Below are 27,460 nucleotides of genomic sequence, written 5' to 3'. Positions count from 1 at the left end.
CACAGTTTGTTGTGATCCGCACAATCAAAGGCTTTAGCGTAGTCAATGAAGCAGAAATAGACGTTTTTCTGGAATTCTCTTGCTTTCTCCATGATGCAGCGAATGTTGGCGATTTGATCTCTAGTTCCTCTGCCTCTTCTAAACCCAGCTTGTACTTCCGGTAGTTCTCGGTTCACATACTGCTGAAGCCTAGCTTGTAGGATTTTGAGCATCACCTTGCTGGCATGTGAAATGAGCGCAATTGTGCGGTAGTTTGAACACTCTTTGGCGTTGCCCTTCTTTGGAATTGGAATGTAAACTGACCTTTTCCAGTCTTGTGGCCACTGTTGAGTGTTCCAGATTTGTTGGCATATTGAATGCAGCACTTTAACAGCATCATCTTTTAGGATTTTAAATAGCTCGGCTGGAATACTGTCATCTCCGCTAGCTTTGTTGTTACTAATGCTTCCTAAGGCCCACTTGACTTCACTCTCTAGGATGTCCGGCTCAAGTTCAGTGACCGCACTATCATGGCTATCAGGGACATTCAGATCTTTCCTGTATAGTTCTTCTGTGTATTCTTGCCACCTCTTCTTAATCTCATCTGCTTCTGTTAGGTCCCTGCCTTCTTTGTCCTTTATCATGCCCGTCTTTGCACAAAACGTTCCCTTGAGATCTCCAATTTTCTTGAAGAGATCTCTAGTCTTTCCCATTCTGTTGTTTTCCTCGATTTCTTTGCATTGTTCATTTAAGAAGGCCTTCTTGTCTCTCCTTGCTATTCTCTGGAACTCTGCATTCAGTTGGGTATATCTTCCCCTTTCTCCCTTGCTTTTCGCTTCCCTTCTTTCGTGAGCTACTTGTAAAGCCTCATCAGACAGCCACTTGGCTTTCTTGCATTTCTTTTTCTTTGGGATGGATTTCGTTGCTGCCTCCTGAACAATGTTACGGACCTCCGTCCATAGTTCCTCAGGCACTCTGTCTATCAGGTCTAATCCCTGAAATCTATTCCTCACCTCCACTGTATATTCATCAGGGATATGATTTAGGTCATACCTGAACGGTTTAGTGGTTTTCCCGACGTTCTTCAATTTAAGCCGAAATTTTGCAAGAAGCAGCTCATGATCTGAGCCACAGTCAGCTCCAGGTCTTGTTTTTACTGACTGTATGGAGCTTCTCCATCTTTGGCTGCAAAGGACATAATCAATCTGATTTCGATATTGACCATCTGGTGACGTCCATGTGTAGAGTCGCCTCTTGTGCTGTTGGAAAAGAGTGTTTGCTATGATCAGCGTGTTCTCTTGGCAAAACTCTATTAGCTTTTGTCCTGCTTCATTTTGTACACCAAGGCCATGCCTGCCTGTTATCCCGGTGATTTCTTGACTTCCTACTTTAGCATTCCAATCCCCTATGATGAAGAGGACATCTTTTTTTGGTGTTAGTTCTAGAAGGTGTTGTAGGTCTTCATAGAACCGATCAACCTCAGCTTCTTCGGCCTCAGTGGTTGGGGCATAGACTTGAATTACTGTGATGTTGAATGGTTTGCCTTGGATTCGTACTGAGATCATTCTATTATTTTTAAGATTGTACCCCAATACTGCTTTTCCCACCCTTTTGTTGACTATGAGTGCTATTCCATTTCTTCTAAGGGATTCTTGCCCACAATAGTAGATATGATGGTCACCTGAATTAAATTCGCCCATGCCTGTCCATTTTAGTTCGCTGATTCCCAAGATGTCGATGTTCAATCTTGCCATCTCATGTTTGACCACCTCCAGCTTACCTTGATTCATTGATCTGACATTCCAGGTTCCTAAACAATATTGTTCTTTACAGCATCGGATTTTCTTTTCACCACCAGACACATCCACAGCTGAGTGTCCTTTCGGCTTTGGCCCAGCCGCTTCACTCTTTCTGGCGCTACTTGGAAATACCCTCTGCTCTTCCCCAGTAGCATATTGGACACCTTCCGACCTGAGGGGCTCATCTTCCGGCATCATCTCTTTTAGCCTTGTGATACGTTCCATGGGGTTTTCTTGGCAAGAATACTGGAGTGGGTTGCCATTTCCTTCTCCAGTGGACCACATTTTGTCAGAACTCTCTGCCATGACCTGTCCATCTTGGGTGGCCCTGCACGGCATAGCTTATGGCTTCACTGACTTACGCAAGCCCCTTCGCCACAACAAGGCAGTGATCCATGAAGGGGATAGAGAGATGAGGGCTCCCTAAACTGTCACAGGATCCATTGAGTATGTTCTGCTCAGGACCAACACTCACCAATGTCATGCTGTTTTGACACACAGAAGCCAAACTATTGACTAACTTTTCCCTCTCCAAAGCAGGTCAACCTTGCGGTTCTATCTTGGAATGTTGCAAGTTGGAAAGTTCATAAAGGAGATGAGCAGTTCCTTCAGACATTGCAGAAATGTGACATTTGCATACAAGAGACCTCGATAACTGAGAAGGATTTGGCTGAGTTGACAATTCCAGGTTACAATGTTGGGGCCCTAGAAGCTTTATGTTTGGTACATAAGGACAGGCCAGCAGGAAGTTTGGCCATTTTTGCCACTTTAAAATGGGATGCATGCTGTAAGTGTCTGGATGCCATGGGAGGGCTTCCAGCCCTTGTACTTAAAAATAACAACTCATAATAAACTAATTACAACTGTGTTAAATCTATACATCCTGCCATGAAATTCTAAATACCACGAGGTTTCCTATTGGGATTCCCTTTCTCTTGGCAAACATACAGGGGTGCAGAAGGGGCAAGCCCGTATCAAGTCCCCTTCCCTGTCAAGATCCCTCAAGCGGCCTTGTTTTTAAGAGCTGTCAAAACTGAGGCAGCAAGAGTGATCTTTAGGGTGCTTTTAAATTCCTGTAGGCTTCTATAGGAATCTAAAGGTGCCCCATGATGAAAATCAGGAATGGGTGTGGGAGCGAAATCCAGCCCCCACCAAGGGCACCATTGGAGGGGCTGTCACTGGCATGAGCAGCTTGGCCATGATCATGAATGGCAATCGCAGCCTTGGCTGGCAAGAGCAACAGGAGTTTCTGCTGCTCTCGCTGAGTGGCTTCCTGCCTGATGCCCTTTACCCACGATGGGTTGGCATGTCTGGGTGCGCATGGCATGCCAACCAATTGTGGGTAAAATAACCCCTACTGCAAATCATTGCTTAGCAGGGTGTTTTTCCCAAGCAACCCATCCTGATAAGAACGGTCTGAGTTTGCACAACATGCCAACCCATCATGGGCAGTCACCCATGATGGATTAGCGTGTCGTGTGAACCCAGTCATAATCTTAGCATAATCCAAGGACAAGTCTCCAGGAGAAGATGAAATTTGTGGAGAAGTGAGCTCCCGTCTTCAGTCCTAGCTTCTGCCAACCTAGCAGTTCGAAAGCAAGAAACTGCAAGTAGATAAATAGGTACCGCCTTGGCGGGAAAGGTAACAGCGTTCCGTGCAGCTCGGTGTTCAGTCATGCCGGCCACATGACCACGGAAGCGTCTTCGGACAGTGCTGGCTCTTCGGCTTAGAAACGAGGATGAGCACCGCACCCTAGAGTCGGACACGACTGGTTGGGGACACCTTTACCTTTACCTTATCTAAGGAGAACCTAAATTAGGGGGTGCCTTTATTAGGTCAGATTTTTTATTATGTTAACCTGACAGGAACTATCCCAGCAGGCTGAAATCGAAGCATAAGTATTCCCATATATTAAAAGAATGGTAGATCTTCACCAATGAATTATAGACTGATCAGCTTGATAGATATTGTTGCTAAGATATATGCTAGGTGCCTGTTAGCTAGACTTGAGAACTGGGCAACAGAAAATAACATTTTCATGGAAGATCAGGCAGGATTTAGGAGAGGATATTCCACTTTAAACAACTGTTTTGTTTTGAGCCATCTGGTACACAAATGTACTTGACTATGGGCATCTCTACACCAGCCTAAGCAGGAGGAGGAGGCTCATGAATACCCAGGGCAGATCAATAGGATTGCGCCATAAAACTATAAAGACATTCCCCTGATATAATCTACTTAAATATATTCCAGGACCAGAGATCTACTTATCTAAAACTGAAAAGTTCAGTCTGAGGAAGGAACTAATTATTTCCAGGTTTCAGCTAATGTCCTCTACAGTCCTTGATGGTAGACTAGCATAGACATCTTATCACTGGTGCTATTGTCATTGCAGTTCAATGAGGTTGAGGACCTTCCTCATTATTTGTTTAACTGTTCTCTGACGCAAGACATTAGGGAAAATTATCTTGCTGGCTTGCTAAAAATCAGAACAAACTGATCAGTTTGTCAGAAAATAGACATCCTGCTTTACAACGAGGACATAAAGATCTTGAGAAGAATGTACACTTTCCTAATAGCATTAGTTAAACTTCACACCAGACTTAATAAGGCAGATGAAATAGGTTGCATTGGAGAAAATTGATTGTTTAATACTTAATTTTTAGCCTTGTGTATTATATATTGGTTTGGTTAACAGACAATTTATAAAACTTGGAAATCAGCATTAGGGAATTTTTAACACAAATTTTTGTTTGTCAGCTCTGAATTATCAGTCATTTTCTTTTACCTATGTTTGTTTTTACTGCTGTAATATTCTGGATATATTATTTCTGTTATATTGTGATGACCTAGGGTTATAAACAATAAAACTGAACTGAAAAAAGGAAAGAAAAAAGAACTGCTTTGATATCTGTTCTGGGCAATAACCAGTATCTAGGGAAAATGGTTAGGGTTAGTGATATTAAAGGCAAACTTGAAGTACTTTGGCCACATAATGAGAAGACAGGACACCCTGGAGAAGATGCTGATGCTAGGGAAAGTGGAAGGTAAAAGGAAGAGGGGCCGACCAAGGGCAAGGTGGGTGGATGATATTCTGGTGGTGACGGACTCGACCTTGGGGGAGCTGGGGGTGGCGACGGCCGACAGGAAGCTCTGGCGTGGGCTGGTCCATGGGGTCACGAAGAGTTGGAAGTGGCTGAACGAATAAACAACAACAACAAAGGGAAAATGGCTTGGAAAACCAACTTCCGCGTGAGCCAACCCAACCTGAATTTGTCACACATAACTGGATGGCAGTGATGCATCAGCCACAAAACCTCAACAGAAACCATGTTCTGGTATCTATTTCAGCCAGTGAACGGTATGTAGGGAAAATCACCCTAGACGCAAACTTCTGATTGAAATTCACCAGTCATGCATAACTATGGGAGATAGGGGCATTGCTAGGCATTTAAAAGATTCAGGGCCCAGGGCCATGGGACATAAATCTACATACAATCTGCATATGCTAATTTATATCTACTTGCAAATGTAGAAAGAATTATAGGATTTATTTAAATTTCACAGGAGGCAAAATGAACCAATTTATTTTGCATCCAAATCATCTCAAATAAAATAACTTCTTCAATTAAGTTTCTCCCTGCCCTGATCATCCCAAAGCAATGGAAAAAGCTTTTTTCTAAGCTTAATTGCCTTACAGGGAAATATTTTTTTGGGTGAGAAGGGGAAAGTTAATAATTCCCTCACCAGCTGCAATCCCCCTTGAAAATTGCCTTCTGCATGGCAATTAGGCTGAGGGGGAAAAACTTCCATTGCCACCAATGGACACTCAGGGCTCTGTGGAATAGATCCTGGCCCCTGGAAAATAGATATGGGGCTAGGGACCCACAGGCCCAGGCCAAGCAAGGTCCCTGACGGGAAGGATGCCAGAAGCCATGAAACCTAAACATAAAACACATTCTGGTACCTGTTCCAGGCAATAAATGGTATACAATCGAAATTGCCCAGAATACCAACTGTCAAGTGAGCCAAATCAACCAAATTCTCCAGGCAAACATGACTGCATGAGAGTGATGCCACAGGCCACAAAATACATTGCACTAGACTGAAAATTATCTATGATTTTAAATAAAACTATTCTGGGCGATAAGCGGTTTAGGAGATCATAGCACCTGTTTCCTCTGCATCCTTGTCATGAAAACTGACAAAATTGTTGTTGAATCAAATGGGAATAAACAGCCTAAAACGTTCAAGCTTAAAGCCTCCCAAACAATTAAATTTAGCACAATCCCACTGACATAAACAGGGGAAGATTAGGGCTACATGCTGCAATTGTTTTCAGTGGTAAATTAGACAACCATAACTTTGGTTGGTTTAATAATAGGCAAATTTAATTTGATGACGTCAAAAGTTACTTGTTAGGGCTAAGAGTTAAAGGCATATTTCTGTAATTTTTCAAACTGTTTTGATTCTTTTATATTATTGCAATATACATTAAAGATAGCTTTTCATTTTAACAATGAGTGGTAGTGTTTGTTTATGGCTTATTGCATCGCTCCCATATAGTCATGTGTGACTGGTGGATTTGGTTGGTTTCCCTCACTCAGAAGTTGGTGTTCTGGTCATTTTCCAGAATATGGACTATTGCCCAGAATAGGTATTGAAATGTGGTTTCTGTAGAAGTTTTGTGGCATAGAGCCTCACGTGGTGCAGAGCGGTAGGCGGCAGTATTGCAACCGAAACGCTCCCCACAACCTGAGTTCGATCCCAGCGGAAGCTGGGTCCCAGGTAGCCGGCTCAGGTCGACTCAGCCCTCCATCCTTCCGAGGTCGGTAAAATGAGTACCCAGCTTGCTGGGGGAAAGGTAGTCACGACTGGGGAAGGCAATGGCAAACCACCCCGCTACAGTCTGCCAGGAAAACGCCAGTGCAAGCGGCGTCCCTCTAGGGGTCAGCAATGACCCGGTGCTTGCACAGGAGGGACCTTTCCTTTCCTTTCCTTTCCTTTCCTTTCCTTTGTGGCATACTGCATCACTCCCATCCAGTTATGGATGACTGGTGAATTTGGCTGGTTTAGATCACTTGGAAGGTGGTGTTCTGGGCCATTCCATTCTGTTTCGGATAGGTTCTGTTCATGATGGAGTTAAGAATAATCTAATATTGCAAGGGGTTCAGTCCCAAAATATTTTATCAGGTGTCTCTAACATTTGCCATTGTTTCCGGCATGTTTATTTTAAATCAAGGGGCTGTTCCAGCCAGGATGTTCTGTTCCAGCTTTTCCACTGCCCCCTGCTTTTCCACTCTAGCACTACCATGATTTTTATGTTGCGTTCCATAGACACGGATGTATAATGCTGAGGCAATCTGCACTCTACTACATATCTGCTCAGAAGTAAGCCCCATTGAGTTCAATGGGACTTACTCTCGGGTAAATGTTGAAAGGATTGCAGTCTAAGACACTGAGCTCTGAATCACAAAGTCCCTCTTTAGAATTTTGTCTCTGCCATGTATTCAATAGGTGGCTTTAGGGAGTTGCTCTCTCTCAGCCTCAGCCTCTTATATGTAATATAGACCTACTTTTGTGGTGGCTGCACCAGAAAAAATTAAACGGTGGGGGCACAGAAGGGGCAAAGTATATTTCTTGGTGGGCAAGCTGTGTCCCATGTGTTAAGATATCTGAAAAAAGAAGAAGGTATTTTTCATACTAAAAGTGCCATTCTAAACATATTATTTTCTGAAATAAATGGGAAAAGCGTTACTTTGTGCCCATACCACAGAAGGGGAAATTAATTTCAATTCTGAAAAATATTAATTTATCATTAGACTCTTTTTCTTTTATTTTCTTTTTTTACTATGAGTCAACTTGTACATAAATAATAAATTAAGTTCAGGCAGGCAAGCAGGCAGTAAGCAACATTAAAGGTAAAAGGTAAAGGTGTCCCCAACCAGTCATGTCCGACTCTAGGGTGTGGTGTTCATCTCCATTTCTAAGCCGAAGAACCAGCGCTGTCCGAAGACGCTTCCGTGGTCATGTGGCCGGCATGACTGAACACCGAGGTGCACGGAACGCTGTTACCTTTCCCGCCGAAGTGGTACCTATTTATCTACTTGCAATTTCTTGCTTTCGAACTGCTAGGTTGGCAGAAGCTGGGACTGAAGACGGGAGCTCACTCCGTCATGCAGCACTTGGGTCTCGAACTGCTGTCCTGCCAACCTTCCGGTCTGCAGTTCAGCATCTTAACCACTAAGCCACCACATTAGCAAGCAGCAATTGGATTACCTTTTGGTGACACAGTTTCCTTAAACAGATTAGTTTTAATTATTCACACTCATTCTTTTCAATGAAAAGTTAAGTTGCAAAGGGAGAAGGCACAGACAGCCAAGAGGTCAGCAAAGTTGGATCACAGAGCATGTAATGCATATATATAGAACCAAGCACATTTGATCACAGTTCGGGCATTCATAATTGAAAACGTGCTTTCTAGTCCATAAGGTAGTAGAGAAAAAGATTTCCCCTAAAACCTAAAAACCAGATATGGCCTGGGTGTGTACTCCGGTGAGTCACTAAGAACAGCTTTCAGTCAAAGTGCATTGACCCCCACCTCTTTTGTTAGAGGCCTAATTATACAATTTCAAACCAGTGGCACCCCTGGGTCATTCTGGAGACGCACACCTCTATAACCGTCTTTTACACTCCCAAGAGAGGGCCATGAGCCCTTTACAGCACCACCACCACCACCACCACCACCTCAATAAATCCCCCCCCCACAGCAGAGAAATCCCTTCATGATGCTTACAGTGGGTTACTGATGAGGTAGAAACAGTTTGCACGTTCTCAGAGACACTTCTTTTGTTCCCTACATCCCACTTTAGAGACCAAGTTCCAAACTGCAGCCCAGATTGAGCCTTCCACAACTGTAATCCCAGCACACACAGCTACACTCAACACACACATTAAACCCTACCTCAAAACACGTCAACGAGAAAAATTAAGGACTCCCTTCAGGATATGGCTATTCTGTGCTAAGACAGCGTCACGAAGTATGCTTTAATTTACATGGATGTACATATCACATACATGTAAACCAAACACGTACACGAGGGATTTTTTTGACGTTGAACTCCTGGTGCTTAGGAACGCATTTTCCTGGCTTGCTTTGAAAGCATTTGTTGTTGTTGTTTTATTAAAGACAAATTTAAAATGAATTAAAATCAGTAATCAGGGGAATCAGAATCCTAGTTTAACACTGAGAAGGTTAAAAATATTCAAGCATTTACAGTCAATAGTGAAGCTAAGTACACTGGGATTTATAGAAAATCTTGTGTGTTCAAGTGAGAAGTTTTCATTTCTAGTAAGGGGTGTGTGTGTTCAAAATAGGTTTGAATAAAAGTGCAGCACCTCAAAGAGAAGTTTTAACTCCTAGCAAGGTGTGTGTAGCTGATCGTGGAGAAAGGGGTAGAAAGAAGTTTCAGCTTGGGATAACTTGAACGGGGGAGAAACAGACCCTTTGGGGGGAGGGGTTAGAGCAAATGCAGGGGTTTGGGAAGAAAGTGGATGGAGAGGAGTAAAAGAGCAACAGGCAAAGGGCTGCCCTCCCAAAGGCAAGGGCTTTTGGGGTTTGGAATGGGATGGAATATTAGCAAACAGCGAGAAAAACAGAATACTGCAAAGTATGGACTACTTAGAAGGAAAACAGAAGATAATGCAAAGATTTACTGTATCTGCTGACTTATGAACAAAGGGAAGCTTGGTTGAGCTACTTCCTTTTTCCTTCTCTCCCTCTCTGTGTGCTATGAATTTGGGTTGCTGTTTTTTATCCCTCTTCTCTTAGGATTTAGTAATCAAAGCAAACAAGAGTTTCTTCCAATATTGCTCATGGATGTTGGAAAATGGATTTTTAGGTGGCAGACATTAAGGGAAGATTCTGGCTTTTGAAGGTCCAGGTGAGCAAGATAGCCAGGGGGATTTGGGCGATTGTCTTAAATGTAGGTGACCAAAGAGTCATGTAGGCCTGCCTGCTTACACAGCATTTGGTTTTCAGGGTCTCACAACTTTAAAAGACACTGAATTCCACACTCCTTCTGTACGGGGCTGGCCTTGTGATGTAGTGGAAAATTTTCAACCACAGGAGGAGCTCTTTATGTTGTTGTTGTTCAGTCGTTCAGTCGTGTCCAACTCTTCGTGACCCCATGGACCATAGCACTCCAGGCCTTCCTGTCCTGCGCTCTCTCCCGGAGTGTGCTCAAGTCCATATGCATTGCACCGGTGATGCTATCTAGCCATCTCATCCTCTGTCGTCCCCTTCTCCTTTTGCCTTCAGTCTTTCCCAGCATCAGGGTCTTTTCCAGGGAGTTTTCTCTTCGCATTAGGTGGCCAAAATATTTCAGCTTCAGCTTCAGTATCTGTCCTTCCAATGAGCACTCAGGGTTGATTTCCTTTAGGATGGACTGGTTTGACCTCCTTGCAGTCCAGGGGACTCGTAAGAGTCTTCTCCAGCACCACAGTTCGAAAGCATCAGTTCTTCGGCGCTCAGCCTTCCTTATAGTCCAGCTCTCACAGCCATACATTACTACTGGGAAAACCATAGCTTTGATTAGACGGACCTTTGTTGGCAAGGTGATGTCTCTGCTTCTTACTATGCTGTCTAGGTTGGCCATAGCTTTCCTCCCAAGGAGCAAGCGTCTTTTAATTTCATGGCTACAGTCACCGTCTGCGGTGATCTTGGAGCCCAAGAAAGTAAAATCTGTCACTGCTTCCATTTCTTCCCCTTCCATATGCCAGGAAGTGATGGGGCCAGATGCCATGATCTTCTTTTTTTAATGTTGAGTTTCAAACCAGCTTTTGCACTCTCCTCTTTCACCCTCAACAAGAGGCTCTTGAGATCCTCTTCGCTTTCTGCCATTAGGGTGGTATCGTCTGCATATCGGAGGTTGTTGATAATTCTCCCGGCAATCTTAATTCCGACCTGTGATTCATCCAACCCGGCGTTTCTCATGATGTACTCTGCATATAAGTTAAATAAGCAGGGCGACAATATGCAGCCTTGTCGTACTCCTTTCCCAATTTGGAACCACTCGGTTGTTCCATGTCTGGTTCTTACTGTTGCTTCTTGACCCTCGTACAGGTTTCTCAGGAGACAGGTAAGGTGGTCTGGTACCCCCATCTCTTTCAGAATTTGCCACAGTTTGTTGTGATCCACACAATCAAAGGCTTTAGCGTAGTCACTGAAGCAGAAATATACGTTTTTCTGGAATTCTCTTGCTTTCTCCATGATGCAGCAAATGTTGGCGATTTGATCTCTAGTTCCTCTGCCTCTTCGAAACCCCGCTTGTACTTCCGGTAGTTCTCGGTTCGCATACTGCTGAAGCCTAGCTTGTAGGATTTTGAGGATAACCTTGCTGGCATGTGAAATGAGCACAATTGTGCGGTAGTTTGAACACTCTTTGGCGTTGCCCTTCTTTGGAGGAGCTCTTTATGCCCCCTCCCATACTCACATTCACATCTCCCAAGCCAAGCTCTGCTAAGACAAATACAACCAAAAATCAGCTTTGTTTCTTGCTTATATATATGATTAGGCTGTGTCTCCCTCCAGATAACGTTCAGCATAACTCCAAGGCTGCAATTCCATGCACACTTTCCTAATTCTGAGTAATAGGAGGATTACAATGTAAAGGCAACAGAGATTGAGAAATTGGGATTAAAGGAATTATCCCAGTCTCAGGTGATTGGAGGTGGGGTTGTGACTGTATAACAAAGAAATTCCCAGTCTGACTGACCGGGGGGGGGGGGGACAAGCAAAAACAACTGGGGCTTTAGCCCGCCCCCTGCTGCCCCAGCAATGTCAGATGTTCCCCCTTTCCCCTCAGTGGATTGCCACTGGTCTGTTGGCATCTTGCAGAGTATGGCTGCCTTTACACTAAAGACGCCCTCCCCCTCCCAAGTCCTCCGGTTCTGGAGGCTTTCCGCATTATCCGGGGCTCCCAGACAGCACCCATCTGGTTGCTGAGGAAGCTTTTAATTTTCAAGGTTCCATAGAACACAATGAAATGGCGCCATCTAGTGGCTGTTTCAATCGCATTACATTCCAACTTTAAAAAATGGTTCATGAGTTCGGGATCTTTTTGAGACGAAATAAGCAGGAAATACCTCTGGATGTGCCCTGAATGTTAACGATGACATCAGGAAAAGGCCCAGCTAACTTCTGTGAGTGAGCAATCTCAATAGCAGGATAAAAGCTCAGTGTGAGTAGCTGCAAAATGCATAGCCTTTGTTGGCTCAAGAGCTATATCTGAACTGTAGAAGAGCTTTTGTTGTTGTTGTTCAGTCGTTCAGTCGTGTCCGACTCTTCGTGACCCATCATATATGAGTGCATTTGTATATGTGAAACCTGCCTTCAAATAATGACAGAGTCCAGCACGGGGGGGTGGGGGGGGAGCAAGTGGAGGGGCAAACAGCTTGTTTGGGGGGGCACTTGCCCCCATGCCCACTTCTAGCACTGCCCCTTGTTTTAGTATTATTAAGGATATTTCTATACCGCTCCATCGCCAAAGCTCTCTGGGCGGTTGTTGTTGTTTATTCGGTCAGCTGCTTCCGGCTCTTCGTGACTTTATGGACCAGCCCACGCCGGCGCTTCCTGTCGCCGTCGCCACCCCCAGCTCCCCCAAGGTCGAGTCCGTCACCTCCAGAATATCATCCATCCATCTTGCCCTTGGTCGGCCCCTCTTCCTCTTGCCTTCCACTTTCCCTAGCATCAGCATCTTCTCCAGGGTATCCTGTCTTCTCATGATGTGGGCAGAGTACTTCAGTTTTGCCTTTAATGTCCTTCCCTCAAGGGAGCGGTCTGGCTTTATTTCCTGGAGTATGGACTGGTTGGATCTTCTTGCAGGCCAAGGCACTCTCAGAATCTTCCTCCAGCACCACAGTTCAAACGCATCTATCTTCCTCCGCTCAGCCTTCCTCATGGTCCAGCCCTCGCAGCCATAGGTTACTACGGGGAAGACCATTGCTTTCACTACGCAGTTGTAAGGACTACAAACCCAACGTGACGCGCTTTGAGCACTAAAAGCGCTATATAAATGCCAAGTAGTGCGGACTTGACAGTAGATTTGCCGCCCCCGCACCCCACCCCACCCCACGAGGGCCCGCGTCGGCCAGCTCGGAAATCCTTGGTCGCCCCTCTGCGGCGCTCAGTTGCGGAAGCGGACGCGCGGAGACAGCGAAGGGTTAACATTTGGCTGCGCCGGGCGCGGGGGAGGCGGCGGCGCCAAGCCCACCAATCGGCAGGCAGCGCGCTGGAGCACCGCCCCCCAGCGTCCGGCTGGGCGAACTCTCCGCCTTCCCGCGAGGGCCCCGGAAGTGCTGCGGTCGCCTGGCAACGGCGTTGCGTCCTCTCCGGCCCGGCGCGGCGATGGGGGACTCGGAGGGCGAGGCCTTGCGGGGCACCTTCCCCAGCCTCATGGCGGAGGGGACGATGCTCAGCCGGCGCGGGGAGCTGGCCAAAGCGCTGTCCTGCTACACCTACGTGAGGCTGCGCCCTGCGTGCGGCGGGGCGCGGGCGGGGGCTGGAGCGAGGCAGGCTGCGAAGCGGGCGCCCTGTGGAAGGAGAGGAGGGGCAGGCGCGGGGCGCGGGTGCCGCGCTGGGGGGCGCGGGGGTGGGGGCTCGAGGCGAGGCCCTGCGCGAGGAGAAGGCGCTCTTCCCGGCCCGGAAGGGCTCTGGCGGTGGGTCGCGGTGGGGCAGTGATGGGCCCACGCAGAGGCCGCTAGTTCCACGGGCAGGAGGAGGCTTCAGAATCATAGAACAGTAGGGTTGGAAGGGGCCTACAAGACCATCGAGCCCAGCCCCCTGCCCGATGCAGGAATCCAGGTCAGGAAGCCCTGGTAGTCTTCATCCCATTGGAATCGGACACCGTGTTTTTGTGCGTTAGGCCTTGCAGCTCCAGCCAGGCGACAGGAACTGCCTCGTTGCCCGGTCAAAATGTTACCTGAGACTTGGAGATACAGAAAATGCCCTGAAGGATGCGGAAGCCTCCCTGGTATCTGATAAGGAGTTTACCAAGGTGAGCAATCAGAAAGAGGGGCTGCTCCCAACCCAAGTGCGAACTCCCTAAATTTATTGCAGGGTATCTGGGTTGATGGTGCAGAGGAATTACGGATTTTTCTCTCCTCCTTTCTCAACCCAGAAGGAGAGAAAGGCAGCTGGTGGCCAGGTTAGAAAATCCTGTTGCAAGCAAACCAGATTAAAGCTGTCAAAGGGACAGCTGGATTGGAGGTGTAAAGGTGGGGATGGAGAGGGAAAAGGACACTTGAAGCATCCACCATCTTCCCCAGCACTCAGACTCTTCTTCGAGTTGACCACATCTGGTAAATTATCAGAAACTGGAGCAAGCAAGCTCCTCTGTGAAAGTCTTGGGGTTGGCACGTGCTGCTTACTGACACACACAAGATGGCAGTATATAGATCTTACAATTGTTTTCTGCCTGCCCCTTATTTTTCCTCTTTGTTACAGGGACTGTACCAAAAAGCAGAAGCCTTGTACACCATGGGGGACTTTGAATTTGCCTTGGTCTTTTACCATCGAGGTTACAAACTCCGCCCAGAGTTGCAGAAATTCCGACTGGGCATTCAGAAATCTCAGGAGGCGATCGAAAATTCTGTTGGAAGTAAGACATGTGGTTTTTATTAGGGAGTACAGTCTAATTTTATCTGGGCTTGAAGTTGACCAAAAATGAATGAATAAAAGAGAGAGTATCAGCAAAAGGAATGCATCCTTAACTAGGCAGGCAGCATGTAGTGCAGAGTGAGGACTTTACAGAAGAGATGGAGGTCTGGTCTTTGCTTTTGCAAAAGCAACAAATAAAAATGAGGATTCCTTTGTGTATCTTTTAAACTTTATTTGGATTGAATTTTACCAGTGAAGCAGATAGTAAAATAAACTCTGAATTAAACATATGAGCAATCCAGCAGAAAGTCCTTTGTGTCTTGGAAGCGGTGGCTTTACTTTTCACCGTATTTTGTTATCTGTTGACAGCATTACAGAAGGTGAGGAACAGGGCCTTTTCAGTGATAACCCTGTGTCAGGGCCTAGCTTCAGTACTGCTGTGGGTCTTGTAGCTTATAGCCAGGATTTGATTAGAAGTAGCCTGGAAGGGCTTGGGCCTATTCGGTTTCTGGAATGTCAGAGTCTGTGTGAGCTTATCTCTGTCAGTGTTCTCAGAGCAGAGCCAGGGGGAGTCACCCAACTCCCTGTCCACCTGCTGGTCTGGCCTTGGCAGGCAGGGAGGCTGGAAGCTGTCTGTGAGAGCCTGACGGAGTTGGGGTGGGGTTTGCAGAAGGGTTGCCCAGGTTGAAGTGTCACTGCTGGAGGGCTGAGCAATGATGCCTTGTTTAGACAGGGGCCTTGCTGAAAGGCTAAACTTGACCCCTTGTCTGTCAAGGGATCTGGAGGGGGTGTCCTGCAGTCATGCCTTCCCTTTTAAGTTGATGCAAAGGTGAAGAGCCTTTGCTAGGAACATCTTGTCTTCATTGCCCGACATCTTCTCTGTTTGGATCCATCATCGTCTGGGCTTTTGGAGACACTCTGCACATAGACTGGAACTTTGGATTGTTAAGGACTTGCCATGAAAAGTACTGTGAGGCTTTTCATAGACTTAAACTCTCGTTGCTGTGGATTGTGTGTCTGTGTTTGTAGTCAGCTCAGTGTATGGCAGGCTGGGTTTGATCTACAACTTCTGGACTTCCCTCTGCCAGAACTCATGCAGCATGGAGTTGCCAATGCGAAAGTGGCGGCCTGGAACTCTTAATGTGTGTGGGTATGCCCTTCCCTTGATCTTGATGGGCCTTGACCATGTAGCCTGGAGTTATCAACAAAAGATTCAAAGTTGGACTCTCTATGGGTGTGGTTTGTTTAGGCCTTTCAGGAAGTTATCCTTTGATTGCCTGATGAGTTCATTCCAGGCATCATTCCCTTTCCATGTCCAGGGTTGGAACCCCATGAAAGGATTGTCTACCCAGGAATCCAGGGTCCCTTCCCTTGTGTTCAGAACCATGGAGATGGCAACGGAGAAACCACATTGATGAGGATCTCAGTCATGGTAGTAGTGTTTAGCTTTGGTCTGTTCTGGAATTACATAGCTACTGACCATTAGCTATATGATTTCTGAAGAGTGTAACCATTAAGCTTTTGCCGTAGGATTCCCTGCAATAAAGAAATCTCACTGATTTGGGTGTCCAGTGTCAGATTGCCTGAGCGTGTGTGCTGGGGGGATCAGGAAACCTGACACCCTGGTCATGTCAAACTCCTTTCTAAAAGAGGCTCAGACTCTGTCTTCTATTTAAAAAGGTGAACATGCTACAGGAGTGTAAAAGGCAAATTCACTGTTAGTCATTATTAGGAAGAAGTTGAAAATAAAGCTGTAGTTAGTCTACACTTGGAATACTTTGTGGAGTTCGGGTCCATGCCATTTCAAGAAAATTATCAAATCTGGAGAGGTACAGAAAGGGGGCAAATAAAATGATTGGGGGTTGGAATCCCTTCCCTTATGAAGCTGACATGCTTTCTTCAAAAGGACTGCCTGCTGCTGTTTGCAGCCTGCTGCTGTTTGCAGAAGGTGCTTTGTAGGGCCTTCCTGATCTCTTGTCCAGTACCTTTGAAATGGAAAATTGCCAAGGAAGTCCAACACAGTCACAGTTGATTTCAAAAGAGAAAACTTAACTAAAATGAGGGAATTGGTAAAAAGGAAGTTGAAAGGGGCAATCAAGAGGGTTAAATCCCTTCAAAATGCTTGGAGGTTTTAGAAACCACAGTGATAGAAGCTCAGCTAGAGTGTATACCACAGGTTAGGAAAGGTAGCACTAAGACCAAGAGGTCACCAGCATGGTTAATGAGCAGGGTCAAGGAAGCTATTGGAGAAAAGAAGGCTTCCTTCAGAAAATGGAAGTCTTGCCCAAATGGGATAAACAAAAGGGAGCACAAGCTTTCACAGAGGAAATGATAGCACACAATAAGAGCTGCAAAAAAGCATTTTGAGGAGCATATTGCTAACAACATCAAGGCCAACAATAAAGAATTCTTTAAATATATCAGAAGCAGGAAAGCAGCTAAGCAGGTAGTTAGAACACTGGATGACAATGAAGTTAAAGGAGTATTAAAGGAGAATAAGGAGATTGTAGAGGAGCTCCTGAACTGATATTTTCAGAAATTTTGGACTCCCAGCTGTCCATGGAGGCTCAGGTGTCAGCTGTGAGCCGGACAGCGCTGTATCAACTCCATCTGATACGGCGGCTGCGCCCCTTCCTTCCCGACCATCTGCTCCCATCGGTAGTACATGCCCTGGTCTCCTCTCATTTAGACTACTGTAATGTGCTCTATGTGGGGTTACTCTTGAAGACGGTTTGGAAGCTGCAGCTGGTATAGAACGCGGCGGTTCGCCTGATTAAAGGCAGCCGCCAGCATGATCACATCACTCCGGTGCTGAAGGAGTTGCACTGGTTACCAGTTGTTTTCCAGGCCAAATTCAAGGTGTTGGTTTTGACCTTTAAAACCCTATATGGTTCCAGCCCAGCCTATCTTAAGGAGCGCCTCCAGCAACACCAGACAGGCCGCTTAACAAGATCAACCTTGGATGGCCTTCTCTCTGTCCCATCAGCCAGGACAGCTAGACTGGTGGGGACGAGGGAGAGGGCCTTTTCTGTGGTGGCCCCCACTCTGTGGAACTCCCTCCCTAGGGAACTCTGCCATGCCCCCTCTTTAATGAGCTTCCGCCATGCATTAAAAACATGGTTGTTCAGGCAGGCATTTGTGGTGGGTTAGGGTATTTTAGAAAACGTTTTTATTGTAGAATTTTATTGTTTTAAACTGTTTTATTATATATTGTACATCGCCCAGAGTGGCTGAGTGACCAGCCAGATGGGCGATTCATAAATTTAATAATAATAATAATAATAATATGAGGAACTGAGGCAAATAGTGATGACAAAAAATGAAGTTCTCAACTGTATTGACAAAGTGAAAGGTCATAAATCATTGGGCCCAGATGGTATCCATCCTAGAGTTTTAAAAGAACTCAAGTATGAAATTACTGATCTTCTAACAAAAATATGTGACATGTCCCTAGAATCAGCCTCTGTACTAGAGGACTGGAGAATGGCCAATGTAACTAACACCAATGAAAAAGGATCCAGGGGGGATTGGGGACATTACAGGCGAGTTAGCTTAACATCTGTTCCAGGTAAATTGGTTGAAAACATTATTAAAGATAAAATGAGTAAGCATATAGAAGGACAAGCCCTGCTGAAAAAGAATCAACATGGCTTCCGCAAAAGTAAGTCCTTTATTGGTTGGTCATCACTTTGGATGGCTTTAAAGGGGGATTGGACAAATGCATGAAGGATAAAGCTATCAATGGCTACTAGTCTTGATGGCTATATGCTACCTCCAGTATCAGAGGGAGTGAGCCTATGTACACCAGTTGGTGGGGAACATGGGTGGGAGGGTGCTGTTTTACTCATGTCCTGCTTATGGGTTCCTGGTTCACAACTGGTTGGCCACTGTGTGAACAGAATGCTGGACTAGATGGACCCTTGGTCTGATCCAGAAGGGCTGTTCTTATGTTCTTACCTTCTCTGTTTGTAGGCCCTTCTTCTGTGAAATTGGAGAATAGAGGGGACCTCTGCTTTCTGAGTCGCCAGGCAGAGGTATGGTCTCACCAGCTTTTTCCAAAGTGGGTATCCAACCTTCCTTAAAGGGAATAGAAACTATGGTAAGGGATCCAAGCAATCCAAGGAATGGAAAAAAGTTGGGGGGTGAGGATGGCAGGGCTTGCAGTTCTTTGGTCTTTCTCTTGCACCGCAGTGTGGGGAGCAGGCAGAGACAACTAATAGAAAAGCATCTCTCTCCGCATAGTCAATATCCTTGCTCCCCCAAAGTTTGTATCTAGGCCTTAACTGCTTCCACCCCATTCCATTTGTAGACAGTGTGTGTGTGGGTGGGGGGTAGGAAATGAAAAGCATAATTAAAATAAAGAGGGGATGGCTCTTATATTTGAGTTTGTTCAGTTTGGGATGCAGATTTCAGCTTTGGAGAGTGTGAGTGCATCAAAGCTCAAATTGTGGTAATAAAATTGGTGTTGGGGCCAGATCCCCTCCCCAGACACAAAGGGCTGGATCCAGGACTTTCTGTGAGTGGAGCCCTTCCATCCATAGAAGACCACAGAATGTGGGGGTGTTCGGAAATTACGTAGGTAAAAGAAGCCATCGTGGCTTCTCCCCCCCACACGTGCCAGTCGTGTGGCCACTATTTGCATAATTCCCCACGATGCAGTGTGGGTTGATGTGTCAACTGAACCTGGCGCATGGTGGGGGTGGCTTCATATCCACCGTAGAGCCCCTACTGTAAGCTGTGGGTTGTAGGATGGGTACGAAGTCACCACTGCTGTGCCAACGCAGTGGGTTCAGACAACACGCCAACCTGCATTGCATCTCAGGGAATTACGCAAATGGCGATCACGCGTGAGGGCAGGGAGAGAAGCCACAATGGCTTCTTCTCCCTATTTGATCATCCAAACCCAGTCAGAGTCTCTTGCCCAGTTTTTGGGAATCCCCCCTCCCTCTCACACCACACCTCACCCCATTCAGCAGGATCCTTTGACCCTCTGTGAAGCATTTTCAGGGGGCTGGAGGGATTGCTATGGGGAGAAGGTGGCAGGAAATTCCACTTCCACCAGCCCAGTTGCATGTGCCTGAATCTGGATCCAACCCAAAGGTTTTGAAACTCAAAATACAAATGTGCCTACTTTTAGAGGCCAAACGTTACCACTTAAAGAACATATGGACACTTCCTTCCTGTTGTCAGAGAGAGCTCTCTTAATGTTTTTCAGTTGCTCTTGCTGTAATTAATTCTAGGGGTGAAGTTCTGAAGTTTCAGATAGGCATGAATTTGAAATTGAGTAAACTTTCATTGCAACTTTATTTTTCCCACTGTTGAAACTATTTTTTCTACACAGTGAGAACTGGAAATATTTTTTCCCCTTTCTGTCATTCTGAAATTTTCAGGATTCTAAATGTTCTGCTGTAATCAACTGTGCTGTTTTTATTCTGTGGTCATATATCAGCAGAGCCTTGCCTGTAGTCTGATTTGCAGCTTTTCTACCTGCCAGGCTAGTTTTTGTCCCTCAAAGCAGAAAGCAGAAATCAAAAGTCTTTGTCCTTGTTAAAAATATATATATATATATTTTTTCCTTTGGTGACAGAGTAAAAGAGCAAAACAGAAGCTTCAGGTCAAGTTTCCCAAAACGAATGCGAAGTACCTAAGTAAACAACAGGAGCCTGTGAGGAATGAGAAGACAGAACGCCAGCTGCTAGGGGAGCTCTATGTGGACAAGGCTTTTCTGGAGAAATTGCTCAAGGATGAAGGTTGGCCAATGCTGGGTCTGAGATCCTCAAATCGGCCGATCTCATCAGATTGTCAACCAATTGCAACCCCGTGTGAAGCTGACTGTGGGTTTGCAGGAATGCAAGATTTCTGAGGGATTTCCTAAGATGGTGACTTTCAAACTGTGTTCTTGTGATTCCTTAATGAGATCAATAATGGCAAGCAAACTTCCTTGAAAGATAGGTTGCTTGCTGTATCGCTCTTCTCCTGCAATGTGCACCGCAGGAATGTGTCACGGGCTGTGCACACACTCCGTTCATGAGGGATGATGGAAAAGCTCAAAAGGCCTAACCAGTGCCCCACGGGAAGCTGCATGTGTATGCTACCCTAACATGCCCCTCTCCCAGTATTCTGCATTGCATAGAGTTTGCTTAGGAAAAGGGTTTTGAAGGGGATTTAAAGATAAAGAATGTGAAAACGGCCGCTCGTAGGGCTGTGAGCACCATATGGATTCTGTGGGGTTTCCTGCAGTAGAGCATTGTGATGCTGGGAGGCGTACATGAGGATGCTCTGTTGTAATACCAGTGGGCAGCAAGGAGCCTTGAGCTTGCATGCACTGTCCTCCACTCACATTCCCTAGGCAAACATGTTCTCCACATGATCCTGTCTGATCTCAGAAGCTAAGCAAGGTCAGCCCTGGTTAGAACTTGGATGGGAGACTGCCTGGGGATCAGGCTTCCTGCATTGAGCAGTGGTTGGATTCGCTGGTCTTGTAGGCCCCTTCCAACCCTATGATTCTATTATCTATGACCTTGATTCTGTTATACTGATCCTGGTTTGAGTCAAACTGTAGTTTGCCATTTCATCTGAGCTGGAGCTGTGGTTTGCTGTTCCCCAGCAAATGAAGGTTTGATCCTGGTTTTGCTTGCTCGGGCAAATGACAAATGTATGATTCATCTCAAACCAGGATTCGAGGGAGGGAGTTGTGGCACACAAGCAGAGGAGGGATGGACCCAAAGTTCATTCATGTAATAGCAACCATGGCTTCACATTACATTTCTCTCCATAGCCAGTATCTTTTCTACCCCAAAGCTTGTTTCTGAGCTTTAACTACTTCTATTCCATTCTAATTGTAGACTGTGTACCAAAGCTCAAATTATGGTAAATTGTGATAGAATTGCTGTTGGGGTCATGTCAGGAGCGCCCTAGTGGCCTCTTTCAGTACATTCCAGTAGCCAACTCAAGGCACAGACGAAAGGATTTTTTTCAAGGCTTTAATCCTTTTACAACTTAATGACTCTTTCAGATGCTAATCACCACTAAGCAATGAACAGCAGAGTAGCCTATGCTCCGGGTTAGGCAGTTGGTCCCCATTTGAAGGAGAATCAGTTGCAGACCCTGAACTTATGGGCTAGGGAGAGTTCCCCCCTCTTTCCCTTGGGTCCATGGGACGCGACCGTTGCTTGCGCGCCAAATGGGTGCTACGCCTCCTTTCTGCACCCTCCATCACTCGTCGCTCCCTGCGTCTGCATCGAGCATCTAGCAAGGCCCCCTCCCGCACTCTCTCACTGCCAGAGTCACTATCTATCTCAGGAATGCTGGCAGGAGGAATCTTTGCCAGCTGCTGTGCCTGTGAGGGATGAGCGGGCTCCTCTCCCACGGATTGCTGTTCCTCTTCAGAATCAGAACTGCTCTGTGGTTCTATGGGCTCAGTTTCCACCCCGACAGGTCAGATCTCTATTCCAGTGGTTTTTCCCCACTATTTTAAGGCCATGTGTCAGTTATGATGGAACCATAGTTCAGTGTTAGAGTACATGCTTTGCACACAGAAGATCCCAAGTTCAATCCCTGCCACTTCCAGTTAAAAAAGATCCTAGCAGGTCTAGGAAAGACCTCTGCCTGAGACTGTTGGAGAATTAGTGCCTGTCAGAGTAAATGGTACCAGGTTAGATAGACAAATGGTTTGATTCAACATAAGGCAGCTTCCTATGCACATGCGACTGGAAACTGAGTTTACCAAGCTTTCACACAAAGTAGGTAAGATGAATCTTCTACTGACCAGCTTGTGTTGCTGTGTGGAGGTGTCAGGGCCTTCCACTTGTACAGAACCATTGTTATCTTCTGCCTGATTAAATGTTCTAGGTAATCTGAAAGCCTGTAGATTTTTACAGATTCGAAGGGTTGTGATCAGCATGTGGCTCAGTGAGGTTTCCCTGAGATGGAGCATCGTGGTGCTGGGAGGAAGCCTATGAAATGTTATCACCTTGCCTATTTTGCCTTTATTAAACTCCGTGACAGATGCAATATCAGTTGGGCATCCCAAGCTAGATTTAATTTATTTAGGGCACAATCCTATCGGGATAGTTGGCCACCTCCGAACTCAGAGGCGGTCGATTATCCCATGCAGGGCGGGTGGAGCACAGAGGGGATCCTCTCCTCTGTGCTCTGGCCACCCTACAATTTTGGCTGTGTAGCTGGGGATGTTGAAGAAGAGGAGGCCCGATGGCGCATAGGAAGCCTCATAATGATGCTTCTGTGGTCTTCTCCCTTCCCCGCCCCCAGGGACACCCCCTTTTGCCTGCTCTACACTGAGGTTATGAGTGTGGAGACGGGGAAGAACCGTGCCGCCCACGAGGCAGTGGGGGAGAGGTGGGGAGCTTGCTTCCCAGAAACCTAAAAATCCTATGGCCGTCTAGACACTGTCTAGTGGCCATAGGATTGCTCTCTGAACTTATTATTTTTAAAATTATACCCTGCCCTTAGTATGAAAGCAATCAGTGCAGCTAACAATAAAAACAAACCACATTGAAGTAATAGATAATAAATACGGCAAGTTTAAAAACAGAGCGACAGATGAAATCAATTTTGGCTAGCATTACAAAAATGGCCTGAGAAAATAAAAAGGTATTTGCTAGTCACCGAAAAAGCATAAGAGTCAGTGCCAGGAAAACTTCTTTGGAGAGAGCATTACATAAACAAGGCAGCACAGCACAGCCAAAAAGGCCTTTTCCCTTGATTGCTGCTACCTGCCTAACTTCTGATGGTAGCATCTGGAAAAGGCCCTCTGATTGTGACCTGTAGTTAAGGTTTTCAATGCACAGGCAGATCCATGCAGGAGGAAGTCCCTGAGATACCCAGGTCCCAAGCAAAAGGGAAAGCACCAGTGTTTACAATTATGCCTGGAAGTAGAAGGGCAACCAGTGCAGGTGTTCATTGGTAAGATACGTTCCTTAAAGCCATCCCAGTTAGTCATCTAGCAGCATTGGAGTCCCTTCTCTGTGTGACCCCGCCTCCAGAGGTTAGGCAGGTAGCAGCCAGAGACAGGACATTTTGGCTGTGGTGTTCCATATCTGGAATTCCTTTCACAGAGAGACTTGCCTGGCAGCAAGCTTCATGTCTTTTTGGCATACAGCAAAGACCTTTTTATTTGCCCAGGTCTTTCAGCATATCAATTAGCTAATTTTCATTGTTTGTTTTCCCTGCTGCCACTGGTTTTACATATTATTCATTGTTTCTGCTGTTCAGCTGTTTTGTGTTTGATTGTTTTATGCCCAACTTTAATAGTATTGTAATATTGTTTGCTGCTCTGGGAGCTTTGTAGCTGAAGATTGGCGTATAAATTCTGAAACAAAAGTAGCACTGTTAGCTAGCACGCAGTGACAAATCACAAGCATTGCAACTCTGAAAATGGGATGTCCACCTAAAGTGGGGAAGAAAGGCCGTATCTCTGTGTTCCAATAAAGAGAGGATACATAATTAACGAGATATATACCATAAACTAACCATATATATGTGAACGATGTGGGCTCACACTTGCTTTTTCTCTCTCCCTGTGAATTTCTGCCTCTGGCCTCCCTTCAGACTTGATCAAAAGCACTACAAAGCAAGGAGTAACTGTTGGAGACCTGATCCAGGAAGGACTTTCCTATCTGGACACCCGCACAGATTTCTGGCAGCAGCAGAAACCTATTTATGCCCGGATCAGAGATCGCAAGCTCATGCTGAAGAGATGGACCCGAGATCAAAAGCGGAAGCCCTCTGAGGTGGCCAGATACATCCTGAAGAGCATGGAAGACATTGATATGTGTAGGTGACTCAGGTGAAAAGTCTGCTCATGGGAAGGGACAACTAGCGCTTTAGTAGAGGGTGATTTATTTGCTCCATCAAAGATAGAACTGCTGCATTATAGGCAGAATAGGGAATGTTCTGAGCAAGACAGTGCACCCTCCAAAGCCCTTATATTGTGCAGTGATATATAGGCTTAAGGGCTTGAGCTGGCATGTGTACTCTGGGCTTGATCCTTGGACATGTAAAGAGGGACATTTTCACATATGCATAGGTCTTCCTTGCTAAAAAGGACAAGTCCCCAGTATGTGCTAGCAGATTCTCTGGATGGTGTTTCTCTTACTCCACAGGGAGCTACTCAAATACAGAACACCATCACAACCTCATGTTGGTTCTATGCCCTGCTCCCCAGGCAGGAGCACACTGTATTCTCTTGTGAGGCCCATGCAGTCAGATCACTTTCATCACTTGAAAGGAGAGCCGGCTTTGGTACTTCAGTTCCTCTCTATACTTGCAGGCTGGTGTGAGAGAACCTTGCTTTGGAACACACATGCAGCAGGCCCCGAAGTCCAAAAGTGTGACTTGTTTGAGCCTTGGCACCTCAAATGCTACTTGATGTCTTGGGCGTGGGGGCGAGAGGGAAGGCAGTAGTGGTATAGACCTCCCTATATATGGAAGATAAAAAATGTTTTATGGAGAGCTGCAAGGGCTTTGTAAGACAACCGTTGCTTTTGGGAGAAGTCTGTAGAAGCTGATCTGTTTGTTTCAAGAGTTTTATGGAGCTAGAGACAGCAAATTTATTAGACATAACTGTTCTGAAACAAGGTACATTTCCCAACAAGCATACAGCTATGAAGTTCACAGGGTGGCAAGAGGTATAGTGGCTAGAGTCTATAAGACTTAGACAGGGGAGACCAGGATTCAAATCCCCACTCAGCCATGAAGCTAACTGGGTGGCCTGAGGCAGGTACTCTCAGCCTAAACCATGTCACAGGGTTGTTGCAAGCCTACAATGAGGGGAGAATCCATGTATGATGCCCTGCATTTTTTGGAGAAAGGGTGGGATAAAGATGAGAATAAAAACAATAATACACTTCCTAGAAAGGCTCAGATTACAAAGCCTTAAGGTGCTTGGTGGAATAGGAAAGGATCCTTTTGAAGGATCCTGTCATGTATTATTGAGACCTGGGTGAGTGAACTTGGTGGGGTAGATTTCATTCAGATTTGCCCACCCAAGTACTCAGTGCAGCACCAGCCCAGAGTGGAGGACCTGCAGTGGGGGTGTTGCTGTAGTCCATAAAACCTCCAGCTTTCTTTCCAGGAAACCTCTTTGCCCTACAGCAGGCTTTGAGAGCCTGCATCTGGCCATGGAGACAAGGTGGGGGTGCCCATCCTGCTGCCCAGCAGCTTCCCTGACTGAGCTGACAGAGGTGGGCTTGGGCGTGGTGTTAGAGAACCCAGGACTATTCTTCTGGGGGATTTCAACCTCCCTGCTGAGGCTGTCTCTGGCAGGCTGGCTCAGGACTTCATGGCCTCCAGGACGACCATGGCGCCGTGTCAGTTTGTCACCAGCCCAACACACAGAGTGGGACACACCTGTGATTTGGTTTTCGCTCCAGTGTGAGGGATGGTCTGGAAACAGGGAGGAGGGTTGTGATTGCCCCATTGTCATGGTCAGATCAGTTCCTGGTAAGGTTTGGTCTTGTGGCACCAGTTCCCCCCTGCAGGGTGGGGGACCTATTGAGATGATGTCCCTCCCCCCACTTGCTGGAGAGGGGATCTGAGGGAATCCTGAATGCCTTGGGGAATTGAACTTTGGGCAATAAAGCAGGCTGGGTGATAGCTAGAGTGCAAATGGTAGAAAACCCGATGCAAAGGTGACCAAACATACACTAGAGAACATAACCACGCCTATTACGTGGTGGCGAGGCCGCGAAGCAGGCTTACTGTGCTACTTCTGTCGCATCCTCAAGTAGCCCTCCAGCACAGTTTTTTGGGATGGCTTGTGGTTTATTAACATCTAGCCCAGAGAATGGGATATTGGAGCACTCAGAGGCCTGCTGCAACAAGTTTGCCAGGTGCGTTGAGTCGCCTGCCTCTGTGACAGCTTGAATGCTGTTCTTATGGCTAGCCTGAAGGAAGTGTCTGATGCGCAGCCTGATCCAGTCTTGTGGGTCAGTTTTGGCTCTCATGGCCAGAGGATGTGGATGTGGTGCTTGCAGCTGTCCAACCAGCCTCATGTAATCTTCGCCCTTGCCCAGCACAGCTTACTTGAGCTAGCCACGGCTGGGGGCAGGAAGGGCTGGCTGGGTGGGTCCAGGGCAAATGCGTCATCGTGGGGAGGTCGCTGCCCGGCACTGTGAAGGAGGCGTTGGTGTGTCCGCTCCTGAAGAAACCCACCCTGGACCCTGGGAATGTGAGCAGCTCTCAGCTAGTTATGAATATTCCCTTTTTTGGCCAAGTTGCTCGAGAGGATGGTTGTGGTTGAGCAGCAGACACTCCTAGGACAAACGGATTATCTGGACCCATACCAGTCTGTGTTCAGATTTGTTTATGGGACTGAATCAGCCTTGGTTGCTGATGACTTTCACCAAGAAAGAGGGATGGCGGGAGTGCAAACCTATTACTCTTACTGGTTTTTTCGGCAGCCTTTGATACTATCAACCAGGGTATCCTCTTGAGCGGTCTCTGTGGATTGGGGATTGGAGGCACTATATTATGGTGGTTCCATTCTTACCTAGGGGGCTGGATTCAGAGAATTGCATTGGATGATTGTGATTCAGCCCTCTGGCAATTCTGCTGTGGGGTACTGCAAGGTACCATCTTATCACCAATGCAATTTAACATCTATATGAAGCCGCTGGGAATGGTCACTAGGAGAACTGAAGTGGGGTGCCATCAATAATGCTGATGACACCCAGCTGTGTTTCGCTGTTACACCTGAATCAGGTGAACCTGATCCAACAGTGGTGGGCTAGATCAGGGCCAATAAGCTGAATCCTGGTATGATGGAGATACCCTGTGGGTGAGCAGTTCTAGGGCCCGGAAGCTGGGTAGTTTGCCTGTTTTGATGGGGTTGCACTCCCCTTAAAGGACAGGTTGGTAGTTTGTGGGGTGCTCCTTGATCTATCTTTGTCGCTGTAGGCTCAAGTAGCCCTGGTGGCCAGGAGTGCCTTTGACCAGGTTTGGCTGGAGCTGGGCTAGCTGTGTCTGTTCCTGGATGGGAGACAGCTTGACCACAGTGACTCA

At 46.5% G+C, this 27,460-nt stretch overlaps 1 protein-coding gene across 2 annotated transcripts in view; it reads left to right on the top strand.

Moving 5' to 3' along the window:
- Positions 1-13,104: 13,104 nt before the first annotated feature.
- Positions 13,105-27,460, top strand: part of ODAD4 (outer dynein arm docking complex subunit 4) — a 29,829-nt gene continuing 15,473 nt past the window's right edge. Inside the window, exons 1-6 of one of the 2 annotated variants that reach the window (XM_084804399.1) lie at positions 13,105-13,300; positions 13,704-13,835; positions 14,285-14,438; positions 18,410-18,471; positions 20,025-20,187; positions 24,008-24,232. In XM_084804399.1, coding sequence (XP_084660525.1) covers positions 13,187-13,300; positions 13,704-13,835; positions 14,285-14,438; positions 18,410-18,471; positions 20,025-20,187; positions 24,008-24,232 — 850 coding nt within the window. In that variant the 5' untranslated portion in view covers positions 13,105-13,186. Of the gene's footprint in view, positions 13,301-13,703; positions 13,836-14,069; positions 14,140-14,284; positions 14,439-18,409; positions 18,472-20,024; positions 20,188-24,007; positions 24,233-27,460 lie in introns of those variants that run through there. The other variant, XM_084804400.1, reaches the window with a different exon arrangement.

This window comes from Heloderma suspectum, chromosome 6 (assembly GCF_057233095.1).
Source record: "Heloderma suspectum isolate Gila_16-S chromosome 6, 16-S_ref, whole genome shotgun sequence".
Taxonomy (NCBI): Eukaryota; Metazoa; Chordata; class Lepidosauria; order Squamata; family Helodermatidae; genus Heloderma; species Heloderma suspectum.
The sequence above is the reverse complement of the archived record's forward strand: the minus strand, read 5'-3'. Positions and strand labels throughout refer to the sequence as shown.